Source organism: Salvelinus fontinalis, chromosome 36 (assembly GCF_029448725.1).
Source record: "Salvelinus fontinalis isolate EN_2023a chromosome 36, ASM2944872v1, whole genome shotgun sequence".
In the NCBI taxonomy this organism is placed as follows: Eukaryota; Metazoa; Chordata; class Actinopteri; order Salmoniformes; family Salmonidae; genus Salvelinus; species Salvelinus fontinalis.
Window position 1 is genome coordinate 22,076,422 of NC_074700.1, and position 12,701 is coordinate 22,089,122.

General features: G+C 38.4%; 1 protein-coding gene across 1 annotated transcript in view; it reads left to right on the plus strand.

Moving 5' to 3' along the window:
- Positions 1-3,359: 3,359 nt before the first annotated feature.
- Positions 3,360-12,701, plus strand: part of LOC129835641 (uncharacterized) — a gene marked incomplete at its 5' end in the record, with an annotated part of 390,259 nt that continues 380,917 nt past the window's right edge. The window contains 2 exon segments of the mRNA XM_055901361.1: positions 3,360-3,655; positions 4,144-4,282. Coding sequence (XP_055757336.1) covers positions 3,360-3,655; positions 4,144-4,282 — 435 coding nt within the window.

Sequence of the window (12,701 nt, forward strand, 5' to 3'; positions counted from 1 at the left end):
TGAGCACAGTGTTTCAGTAGGCTAAACTAGTCAGCTGCATTTTTCAGCTAAGAATCTGAATGTAAAAGAAAATGTCTATTTCTCTCTTGCTTCTCCTTCATTTTGTAATACATTAATTTGTTCAAAACTGTTAAACTATTGTCTTTCTCTCTCTTTGAGTCAACTACTCACCACATTTTATGCAGTGCAGTGCTAGCTAGCTGTATCGTATGCATTCAGTACTAGATTAATTCTCTGATCCTTAGATTGGGTGGACAACATGTCCGTTCATGCTACAAGAGCTCTGATAGGTTGGAGGACGTCCTCCAGATGTTGTCATAATTACTGTGTAAGTCTATGGAAAGGGGATGAGAACCATGAGCCTCCTAGGTTTTGTATTGAAGTCAATGTACCCAGAGGAGGACGGAAGCTAGCTGTCCTCGAGCTACACAAAGGTGCTACCCTCCAGAGTGCTGTTGAGACTAATGTAGACCTTCTTTGCAAACTAGTGTTTTAATCTATTATTTAGTGACGTGATTTATATTTCATATACTAGTTGTATCTAAAAAAGATAACTTTTAAAATGTTTCACCATTTAAATTTCTATGAAATTCACCAAGGAGGATAGTCCTCCCCTTCCTCCTCTGAGGAGCATCCACTGTTTCCATCAGATTCAAACAGTTTCCATCAGGGATGGAAAAGGCTGAAGTTGTGTAACTATTGACACCTCAGGGAGAGGATGAGGTTATCTGGATGACTGCTAAACAAATCCCCCGGGAAACAACACACACACACACACACACACACACACACACACACACACACACACACACACACACACACACACACACACGGGGTGGTGGGCTACAGCTCACTGCTAACCAAATACACCTCACCTTAACCTCCCCATCTTTGGCTAATAGAGGGTTGTGTTCATAAGGCACCAAACGGAAGAAAACAGATTGAAACAGGGAGTGAGGGACTACCTGATCTTATACAATCACAAACACACATTTTTGTTTTCAGTTGCAAAAAGTTGCTACATCTTTTATGTTGTGTTCCCTAATGAACATGACCCATGTTTGCATGTTTGCCAGACAGAGAGAGAGAAAAGAGAGTAAGAAGAATCCATCACGCACACTGAGACAGAGGAGAGGAGCGAGGGATTCAGCAAAGGACAGGATAGCCTTGTCAATACAGGTGTGTTAATTTTATGTTCGGATATACTGTTTCATTATTCAAAACCTTGGCTAATACTACAATAAAGAATGATGATTATATACAAGTAAAGAAAATGGGATATTATCACATTAATGAAAGGTTATTGTTGTTGTGACATGGAAATGCTGAAATGGAAAAGAACAGTATATCCACATCCTATACATGGCAGGTGTTGATGTCCAGAAATAGATCATATTAACTGATAATTAAAAGGGGGAAATGTTTAATGTTATTAATTCATATTGACTGATGAATATGTTGCTACATCCCAGATCCATGGAGTGGAGTAGGAGAGCTGTCCCTGTCTCTGGTGAGAACTAAATACCTACAAGGTTTAGGGTCAATTCTATTTCAGTTCCTGTCAAATCAGAATGTAAACCACATTCCAATTAACCTGTTAAACTCTGAGAGATTCTTATGACATTGTCAGCAGTAAGATTTTAGTTCCATTTCCAAAAAGACAAGGCCTGTAGGTTTCAAATGATGTGTCACTTTCTATTTTCTTGTACAGAGTCCAAAACAACCACTCAGAGTTTAACAATTAATTTGAATTTCAGTGAACTTCCTGAATTTACAGAAATTGAATTGACCCCAACCCTTCCATCTAAAAGTCAGAGATCTGTAATGATCAGCATTACCCTATAACACGTTACACAACTTGTCATATACTGCATTCACATGAATATGATTAATTATGACTAATCATTCATATGCTTATTGTGGCTTTACAGGGATTTTCCTACTCTTTCTGAGGGTCACCGTGCAAATAGGTAAATGCATTTTTAATAAAGCAGACAGACAGACAGACACAAAAACAATCACACAAAAAAGACAGACAAAACAAACAATCTAAATCAATAAATCAATGATTGAAGTATCAGTATTGGCCACAGTGACAGAAGCAATACATTAAAAAAAAAAAAAAAAAAAAACATGAATGAATAAGTACATAAATCAACTAATCAATGCATGAAATACAAGTATTGGCCGCTGTGACAAAAGCTAGGCTTAGTAATAACTTTAATTCGTTAAAGTCACTTAACCCTAAACCTCAACTAAGTATTGTAATAAATATTGTGGAAATTGAGCAAGTTGAGATGACTACGCTGCTTAGAGTAACACTAGATTGTAAACTGTCATGGTCAAAACATATTGATGCAGCAGTAGCTAAGATGGGAAGAAGTCTGTCTATAATAAAGCGATGTTCTGCCTTCTTAACAGCACTATCAACAAGGCAGGTCCTACAGGCCCAAGTTTTGTCACACCTTGACTACTGTTCAGTCGTGTGGTCAGGTGCCACAAAAGGACTTAGGAAAATTGCAATTGGCTCAGAACAGGGCAGCACGGCTGGCCCTTGGATGTTCACAAAGAGCTAATATTAATAATTTGCATGTCAATCTCTCTTGTCTGAAAGTGGAGGAGAGATTGACTTCATCACTACTTTTATTTATGAGAGGTATTGACATGTTGAATGCACCGAGCTGTCTGTCTAAACTACTGGCACACAGCATGGACAACCATGCATACCGCAAGTCCAGAACAGACTATGGGAGGCAAACAGTACTACATAGAGCCATGACTACATGGAACTCTATTCCACATCAAGTAACTGACACAAGCAGTAAAATTAGGTTTAAAAAAACAGATTAAAAAAACACCTTATGGAACCGCGGGGACTGTGAAGCAACACAAACATTGGCACAGACACATGCATACACACACACACACATGAACGATAACATACGCACTATAGATACACATGGATTTAGTACTGTAGATATGTGGTAGTGGTGGAGTAGGGGCCTGAGGGCACACAGTGTGTTGTGAATGTATTGTAATGTTTTAAAATTGTATAAACTGCCTTAATTGTCCTGGACCCCAGGAAGAGTAGCTGCTGCCTTGGCAGCAGCTAATGGGGATCCATAATAAATACAAATACTAAGTGTCCAATTAAAAGTAACTATTTACATTTAATACAAGTTGGTGCAGGTGTGTGTGTACAGGGGGATGGGGATGTGTATATCTGAGGTGTATTCACTACGAACCAAACTGAACAAAATGGACAAAATGTAGATTGACTAAACTGAACTAACCTGCAAAACGTTTTCAGTTGCAAAACGTATTGCTACGGTGTGCACTAATGCATAAACCTGTGTATTATATCTGTCTCTGTCACTCAAACAGACAACGTGGCATTGAGAGGAGTGGCTGCTCAGTCATCACAGTTTTCCGATCGCGATGCTCACTATGCAATCGATGGGTACAGAAACACAAACTATGGATCCTGCACACACACTACACAGCAGACCAACCCCTGGTGGAGAGTGGACCTGCTGGATGTGTACAAAGTGACAGCTGTCACCATCACCAACAGAGATGAAGTTCCTGAGAGGCTTGATGGTGCTGAGATCCGTATCGGTAACTCACTGGAGAACAACGGCATAAACAACCCCAGGTGAGTAGTGAAATAGAATAAATAACATTATACTGCAATCTGATTGATTGTAACATTTGTGATTTAAAAAAAACTGTTATTCATGAAATATGTTAATATGTTCAGTCTTCCGGTAGTGAAGAGGCATTTTCACTATTGCAACACACTGTATAATAATCATGTCCCTCTCTCTCTCCCTCCACCCCCTTTCTCTTTCTCTCTCTACCGAACCCCCCACGTTCCCCCTACCCCCCTCTCCCCCCACTCCGCCTCACGCTCTCGACGCACTCCCCCCTCTCCATCAACACCCCAACCCCTGTCCCCCCACCTCTCTCTCCCTCCACCCCCCTCGCTCTCTCCCACAACCCCCCACTCTCTTTCTCCCCCCACTCCCTCTTTCATCTCACCCCTCTCTCCCACCACCCTTATCTCTCTCTCTACCCCCACCACATCTCACTTTATCCCCCCACCTCCTTCTCTTCCTCCCACCATCTCTCTCTCTCTTTCAGATGTGTTGTCATATCCCACATCCCAGCAGGAAAGACCTACACCTTCCAGTGTAATGAGATGGAGGGTCGCTATGTTGTTGTGGTGATCCCTGTCAGGTTGGAATGGCTCACTCTGTGTGAGGTGGAAGTATTCGCCACTGTCAAAACTCCAGAGCCTTCCACAGAAGGTACTTCTTTCCTGGTACATTTATTTATTCTGTCAGAGAAGGTATTCCGAATAATAACTTTAATGAACATACTTATTTTCGTATCGGACTTCGGTTTAGTGGAGATTAAACTTTTTTCCCCACAATTCATGTTTTGTTATATTGAATGTTATTTTGTGACTATGTGGGAGACATTTTCACAATGCTAATTAGTACAAATCAGTGTAATTTACGCATTGCTCAGCTTACTAAACTTTAGTAAAACAATCACCTTTTTGTACAGCGCATTGTTAAAGAAATATATTAAATAAAATCATACTGTCAAGTCCTAATGAGTTGTGGTATTCCCGGTATATTACACAGATTTGAACTATTGTGCACCATAAAAAATATCAGCAAATGTATTTCAGCCCCCAAGTCAAAGAGAACGGTGGTGAGGATGAAGATCCAATCAGATGCTGATCTGACAAACCAGGCAGTCGGTGACCAGCTCCTACAGCAGGTGAGATAGAGGGAGAGGGAAAGGGGGAGGAAGAGGGAAAGGCAGAGAGAGAAAGACAGAGAGAGAGAGAGAGAGACAGAGAGACAGAAAGAGAGACAGAGAGACACAGAGAGACAGACACAGAGACACACAGAGACAGACACACAGAGAGAGAGAGACAGAGAGACAGAAAGAGAGAGAAAAAGAGAGAGAGACAGAAAGAGAGACAGAGATAGAGAGCCAGAAAGAGAGAGTGAGCGAGAGAGAAAATAATCTAACAATTTAACCTAAAAGCTTGTGCTTTATTCTAGCTGCATGTAGAGCTCGTGAAGCAGGGGGTGCCTGACTTTCAACTGCGCTGGAGGACTCAGCCAGATGGACAGATTTTCCACCGTGAGGAAGAAGAGAAGGAGTGTGGACCCTCACAGACAGGTAACAACAAGGAGCATATTACAGACTGTTTTCCTTATTGCAACAGACAGGCAATGAAGGCATTGTGCTTTTATCAGAGTTGGGGTCTATTCCATTTCAGGAAATAAACTTTATTTTATTTATTCTAATTTCAATATACCTTAATGTGTTTCAATTATGAAAATGTGGAAGTGGAATTTCAGTTTACTTCCTGATTTGACTGAATTGAAATGTAATCAACCCTAACTCTGAGTTTTATTATCTTATTCCCAAGTTGTTATTGTAAGAAGAGAACGTGTTAGCGAGTGATAACTAAATTAATACCTGAAAGAGTTTCTATATGTCATTTCTCTTCCAGGTGTCTGTGGACCTGAAGAGGGCTAGCCTGATGAGAGACTCCAATGAGACACAATAGTCTTAAGATTGGACTGTATTGATGACAATCTACCAACCGTAAAACTTTAATTAAACCCAGTCTCAAATAGCTGCCTGTCCTTTTTAATAGCTAGGCAACAACACATTTCAGTAACTAAACGCCTGTTTCAAATAAACTCAGGGTCTAAATCAAATCAAATCTAATGTTATTTGTCACCTACACATGATTAGCAGATGTTAATGCGAGTGTAGCGAAATGTTTGTGTTTCTAGTTCCGACAGTGCAGTACTAACCAACGAGTAATCTAACAATCCCCAACAACTACCTAATACACACAAATCTAAAGGGGTGAATGAGAATATGTACAGTACATGTAAGTATATGGATGAGCGATGGCCGAGCGGCATAGACAAGATGCAATACATGGTATAAAATACAGTATGTACATGTGATGTTTTTTTATTTTTTATTTTACTAGGAAAGTCAGTTAAGAACAAATTCTTATTTTCAATGACGGCCTAGGAACAGTGGGTTAACTGCCTCGTTCAGGGGCAGAACGACAGATTTTGACCTTGTCAGCTCGGGGATTCGATCTTGCAACCTTTCGGTTACTTGTCCAACGCTCTAACCACTAGGCTACCTGCTGCATAATATGAGTAATGTAAGATATAGAAACATTATTAAAGTGACATTATTTAGAGTGCATTGTATAAAGTGACTAGTGATTAATGAATTGTTTACCAGGTTACCATGAATTGTTTACCAGGTTTAATGTTTGATTTGTCACATTAAATCATTCAGTAATGACTCTAAAATATTGTCAATCTTCTGTTTTTATTGCCAGTAAGAAACTGCTAGCCATTGGCTGCTAACAATTGAGAACTGCTAGGTATAAACTGGCAAGCCCAAAAACACTCAACAACTTCGGGAGTACAAACCCTAAGAAATGGGCAAGAACTGACGAACACATGTACTCGCTGTTTGTTTGTTACCTATGCATAGTCACTTTGGGCTTGCCAGTTTATACCTAGCAGCCCCACCTACATGTACAGATTACCTCAACTAGCCTGTACTCCCGCACACTGACTCGGTACCAGTGCCCCCTGTATATAACCTCGTTATTGTGTTACTTTTTATTCCTACTTTTTATTTTAGCCTACTTGGTAAATATTTTCTTCTTCTTGAACTGCACTGTTGGTTAAGGGCTTGTAAGTAAGCATGTCGCGGTAAAGTCTACACTTGTTGTATTCGGCACATGTGGGAAATAAAGTTTGATTTCATTATCCTGTTAAGGATTTTTTTTATGGGGGCATTCTAAGACAGACACGTAACACAGTGTGTAAATGATAAAACATTAGTGCAGATAAAAAGGTTAAATGCTGGAAGTGAATGCTGGAATTAAACAACTAACTATGCTAATTAGTAAAAGCTGTGTGCATTAAAGAAATAGAAGCCTGTATCTAATATGCAACTGTTCTGTTCAGTGATTTAAGCACATGAACCCTGGGGCTATTCATTTAAGTTTTACTGTATTTAAATTAGGGCTGGGCGGTATACCGTATTTTATTATATACCGGTATTGATGCAGGGACTGGTTTGTGTTTTTACTTTACCTTCTATACCAATATTTGAATGTTTGGTTTGTTAAATGTGATACGCCATGTGTAATGTCAATTTGTATAGTTTACTTCTCTACTTCTCTACTTGAGTCATCACTCTCCGGCACTTTCTCTCGGTGCCACTTTCCACACAGACCTAGCCACACCCCCTGTCACTCAAGGAGCACATTTGATGTTCCTCAACCACGAGACACATGCGTTCAGTCTGCATGGTCAATGTAGCACATGCAACAATGCTGCTTTCACTTTGCTTCTTAATATAAATCCACTAGCGTTCTATAATGACACTATTAGTTTGTGTTTCATACATCAGCAAACGGCTAGTTTGTCTTTTATTAGCAAGTTGCCCTAAATCTTGTGAGACGCTAATTGTTTGCCGCTAATGATAATAGCCAGCTAGCTAATAAATGTACTGAGTAAGAGGAAACATAGCTAGCTAATACAGCCTGATAATACCAGTGATGGTGTAGACCTAAATCAACATGTTGTTTGTGCAACAGTATCTTCTACATCAAAGAGGAATATGCAAAGCAAGAATATGTTAGCTACATGAAGTAGCTAAGAGAAAACATGCAATGTAGCCAAAGCTTATAGGGTCCCCTAGGAAACACTTATCAACACTTTAGTTGTTACCCTGTCACAATAACTCCTCCCTGGCATTTTAGTTCGTTGTCATCTCAAACAACACTGTATTCAAAGTGCCCACTATTATATTCTAACTATAGAATTAGAATAGTCATTATATTTCCATGATTCTAAAAGTTTTGCTCTAATTCGCAAGTCAAATCGCAATTGCAACATTTGTTTAAAAAAAAATCCTTGATTATTTGCCCATATTGTGCAGCTCTACATGGCAGTGTGGAAATTGTCTCAATTGAGCAGTGGTGTAAAGTACTTAAGTAGTACTTGAAAGTATTTTTACTTGAGTCATTTTATTTTGGTATCTACTTTACTTGACTATTTTTATTTTTGTCAAATTTTACTTTTACTTTACTACATTCCTGAAGAAAATACTGTACTTCATACATTTTCCCTGCCACCTACAATTTCTCGTTACATTTTGAATGCTTAGCAGGACAGGAAAATGGTCAAATTCACGCACTTATCAAGAGAACATCCCTGGTCATCTACTGCCTCTGATCTGGAGGACTCACTAAACACAAATTCTTTGTTTGTAAATTATGTCTGAGTGTTGGAGTGTGCCCCTGGCTATCTGTAAAAAAAAAAAAAAAAAAGTGCTATCTGGTTTGCTTAATATAAGGAATTTGAAATGATTTATACTTTTACTTTTGATGCTAAAGTACATTTGATCAATTACATTTACTTTTGACAAAGTATAATTAAAACCAAATCCCTTTAGACTTTTACTCAAGTAGTATTTTACTGGGTGTCTTTCTCTTTTACTTGAGTCATTTTCTATTAACCTATCTTTACTTTTACTCAAGTATGACAATTGGGTACTTTTTCCACCACTGCAATTGAGTGCAGGAAATGCAGAAATCATAAAAGTGCTGAAATGTGTTTTGGTTGAAGTTGAATTGAACAGTATAAAACAATCAGAATGGAGAAAGACTAATTGAAATCACTTAGAATGTATGTGTTGCCACCCTGGGATCACTCACTACTCATAAAGCAAATGTACAACTTTTATTATTCAAAAACCAAAAATACCGTCAAATACCGTCATACTGTCCTGTGATATAATATTTTGGCCATATCGCCCATCTAATTTAAATGTCTGTATAAACAACATTATTCCTTTCAACATGTATGAGTTAATATGCAGTTTGGTTCCTATTTGTTTCAAGTAATGAACATGGTTTTGTCAAGTATATTATTGCAAGCCTGCAATCTTTTGACTTATCAAAAGGCACCTAACATGCTGACCAGACCGGACACATAGAAACCCATGTTATTCAATTATTGCACCCACACTGCTGGCGCGTGCCAACGAGCGTCTGCGACACCAAGGTATAAAATAGATGTCGTTCCTATTTCTGACGCAGATCGCGCTGCAAGTCCTGCCTCTCCCATCTCCTCATTGGTTTATAGAAGCAGGTACCCACGTGCCATCTCCTCATTGGTTATACCCACGTGGGTGATAGACGAAAACTGTTTTGCCGGTAGTCGTGGTAATACAATGAAAGTTTAGATGCGATCACCATATAATTGAAACGATGAAAAAGCCTGGAAGGAGGAGAGATGACTAGAAACGATTCGGTTGGCCGTTTTATATGTGGATTAATTGTCGGAGTAGCAACAGCAAGCTAGCTAAATAGGACAAATTAACGTTAGCTAGCATTTGCAAGCTAACTAGCTAAAATACCATACATGTTTAATGCTTTTCGACCTGTCCCCAAATTAATGTCATTGGTTCAGAGTTTGTTTTGATATTTTAACCTGCGTGTCGTGATGGCGTTTGGTGTGGGGGGACAAAATACATTTATGCACGATAGCGCACGATGGCGCACGCGCGCAGCCGGTTTGGGCAAGGTGTAAGGGGTATACTACAAAGCATCACCAATGAGTTAGCCTGCCAACTTTGATAAAAAACGAAATAAAGATTGATTTTCAGGTACACTAAGAAAGCTAAACATCAATATGTGTTTTGGGTTGATGAGTCAATTAGACAAAACCAATTTCAAGCTTATCTTTCAAAAAATAAATAGTGATTTCTGAATATTTAGGCATGTCAGTGGCTAACTCTGCTTTGCAGTATATCCAGTCTGGTCTTTTCTAGATAGAAGCTTAGCTTTAGGTGTTTTAATTTAATTGAGCAGAAACCATACAAATGTGTGACAGAAATTCTCTACAAATTGATGTACTCACCTGTTAAAACATTGAGACAGAGTTGGGAAATAATGTAAGTTAATGTATTAACCGTTTATAGAATATGAATAAACGCAATAACCTTAGAAACATCAGTGTTTCGACTGCTCTTTGAATGCACCTCCTACTACAATGGATATTCACTCACTCATAAGGGCCAGGGTAGACCATAACTACTGTATTACAACTGATATTCACTCATTCATAAGGGCCAGGGAAGACTTACTGTATTACGATGGATATTCACTCATTGATAAGGGCCAGGGGAGACTTACTGTATTACGATGGATATTCACTCATTGATAAGGGCCAGGGGAGACTTACTGTATTACGATGGATATTCACTCATTGATAAGGGCCAGGGGAGACTTACTGTATTACGATGGATATTCACTCATTGATAAGGGCCAGGGGAGACTTACTGTATTACGATGGATATTCACTCATTGATAAGGGCCAGGGGAGACTTACTGTATTACGATGGATATTCACTCATTGATAAGGGCCAGGGGAGACTTACTGTATTACGATGGATATTCACTCATTCATAAGGGCCAGGGGAGACTTACTGTATTACGATGGATATTCACTCATTCATAAGGGCCAGGGGAGACTTACTGTATTACGATGGATATTCACTCATTCATAAGGGCCAGGGGAGACTTACTGTATTACGATGGATATTCACTCATTCATAAGGGCCAGGGGAGACTTACTGTATTACGATGGATATTCACTCATTCATAAGGGCCAGGGGAGACTTACTGTATTACGATGGATATTCACTCATTCATAAGGGCCAGGTTAGGCCATAACTTTTGTAATAGTGCAGTGTTCTTTCTGTCACACCATTTCCTGGAAAACTAAAATGTACATCTGCCACTAAATAATGAGTAACTAAATAATCTCTTCCCTAGTGTTTTTATCCTGACTCAATCAGTTAGCCAGCTAACTTTGATAAAACACCAGAAATAACTATTGATTTTCTGCTTCATTAAGCACAATTTTACTTGTGAACTTATTTAGGCTAGCCATAACGAAGAGGTTATGCCTCCTCCCCAGCCATGTCAAGGGGACAAAATATGGTCCTCTAATCAATTTTCTTATAATAGGATCTTTTCTATGTTTTTCATGGACTCTTGGAAGATTTTGCCCTATTGGGGACTTAAATAGATTCAAATAAACAAACTCCTCTACTATGTTGACAACAATAGTAAGAAATGATTAGCTTGCTAAAATATTTTGAAAATAACTTTATTTATTTTTTGAAAGAGAAAGCTCAAAATGGGCATGGTGTAATTAACTCAACAACCTTAAACACATATATAATTTTAGATGTCTTAATGAACCAGAAAATTAATAGTTATATCTGGTGTTTTGTCAAAGTTAGCTGGCTAGTTGATTGAGTCGGGTTACCACGCTAGGGGTGAGATTATTTAGTTCAAGTTATTATTTGGGGGCAGATGTACATTTGAGTTTTCTTGGACATGGTGTGAGAAAGAACAATGCAGTATCACAGTAGTTAGAATAAATGCGTTAGCCACTAACTTGCCTAAATATTCTAAAATAACTGTATATTTTAGAAAGATAAGCTTGAAATGGTCTTGGTCTAAACCAAAAACATAATGTACCTGAAAATGCGTCTTTATTTTGGTTGTTTATCAAAGTTGTTTGGCTAACTCATTGGTGCTGCTTTTGTAAGTCAATAGAATGCAGCCTTGCAATAATATACTTGACAAAACCATGTTCATTATTTGAAACAAATATGAACCAAACTGCATATTAACTGATACATGTTGAAAGGAATAATATTGTTTCTACAGACATTTAAATACAGGACAACTTCAATTAACCGCCCCGGCATTTATTTGCTTAAATCACTGAACACAACAGCAGCATATTAGATACATGCTTCTATTTCAGCCAGGCATCTATTTCCTTAATGCATATAGGTTTTTACACATTTGCATAGTTAATTGTTTAATCCCAGCATTTTAATCAATTTCCTGCACTAATGTGTTATCATTTACACACTATGTCACATGTCTTTTGTCTTAGCATGCCTCTATTAAAAAAAACATTTCTTGACAGAAAAATTATTCACATCTTTTACTGTGTTTGTGTCAGTTCTTACTGGGGGTGCCAATTTCTGGGGGTCTGTACTCCCAAAGTTGTTGATGTTTTTGTGCTTGCCAGTTCATATCTAGCAGTTCTCAGCTGTTCGCAGCCAGTGGCTTGTACTTTCTTACTGACGATAAAAACGGAAGATTGCCATAATTATTAATAATAATTATTTGCTGAAATGAGTGCCGTTGCCTTGGCTATTAAAAGGGACAGGCGGCAATTTGAGATTTTGCATTTCCTTTAAGTTTTATGTCTCATTGGAGTCTCTCACCAGGCTAGCCCTCTTCAGGTCCACAGACACCTGGAAGAGAAATGACATACAGAAACTCTTTCAGGTATTAATTGAGTTATGACCCCCTACACGTTCTCTTCTTACAATAACAACTTGGCAATAAGATAATAAAACTCAGAGTTAGGGTCGATTACATTTCAATTCAGTCAAATCAGGAAGTAAACTGAAATTCCACTTCAATATTGTCATAATTGAAACACAATGAGGAAAATTGGAATTGGAATTAAAATATAAATTTATTTCCTGGAATGGAATTGACCCCAACTCTGATAAAAGTACAA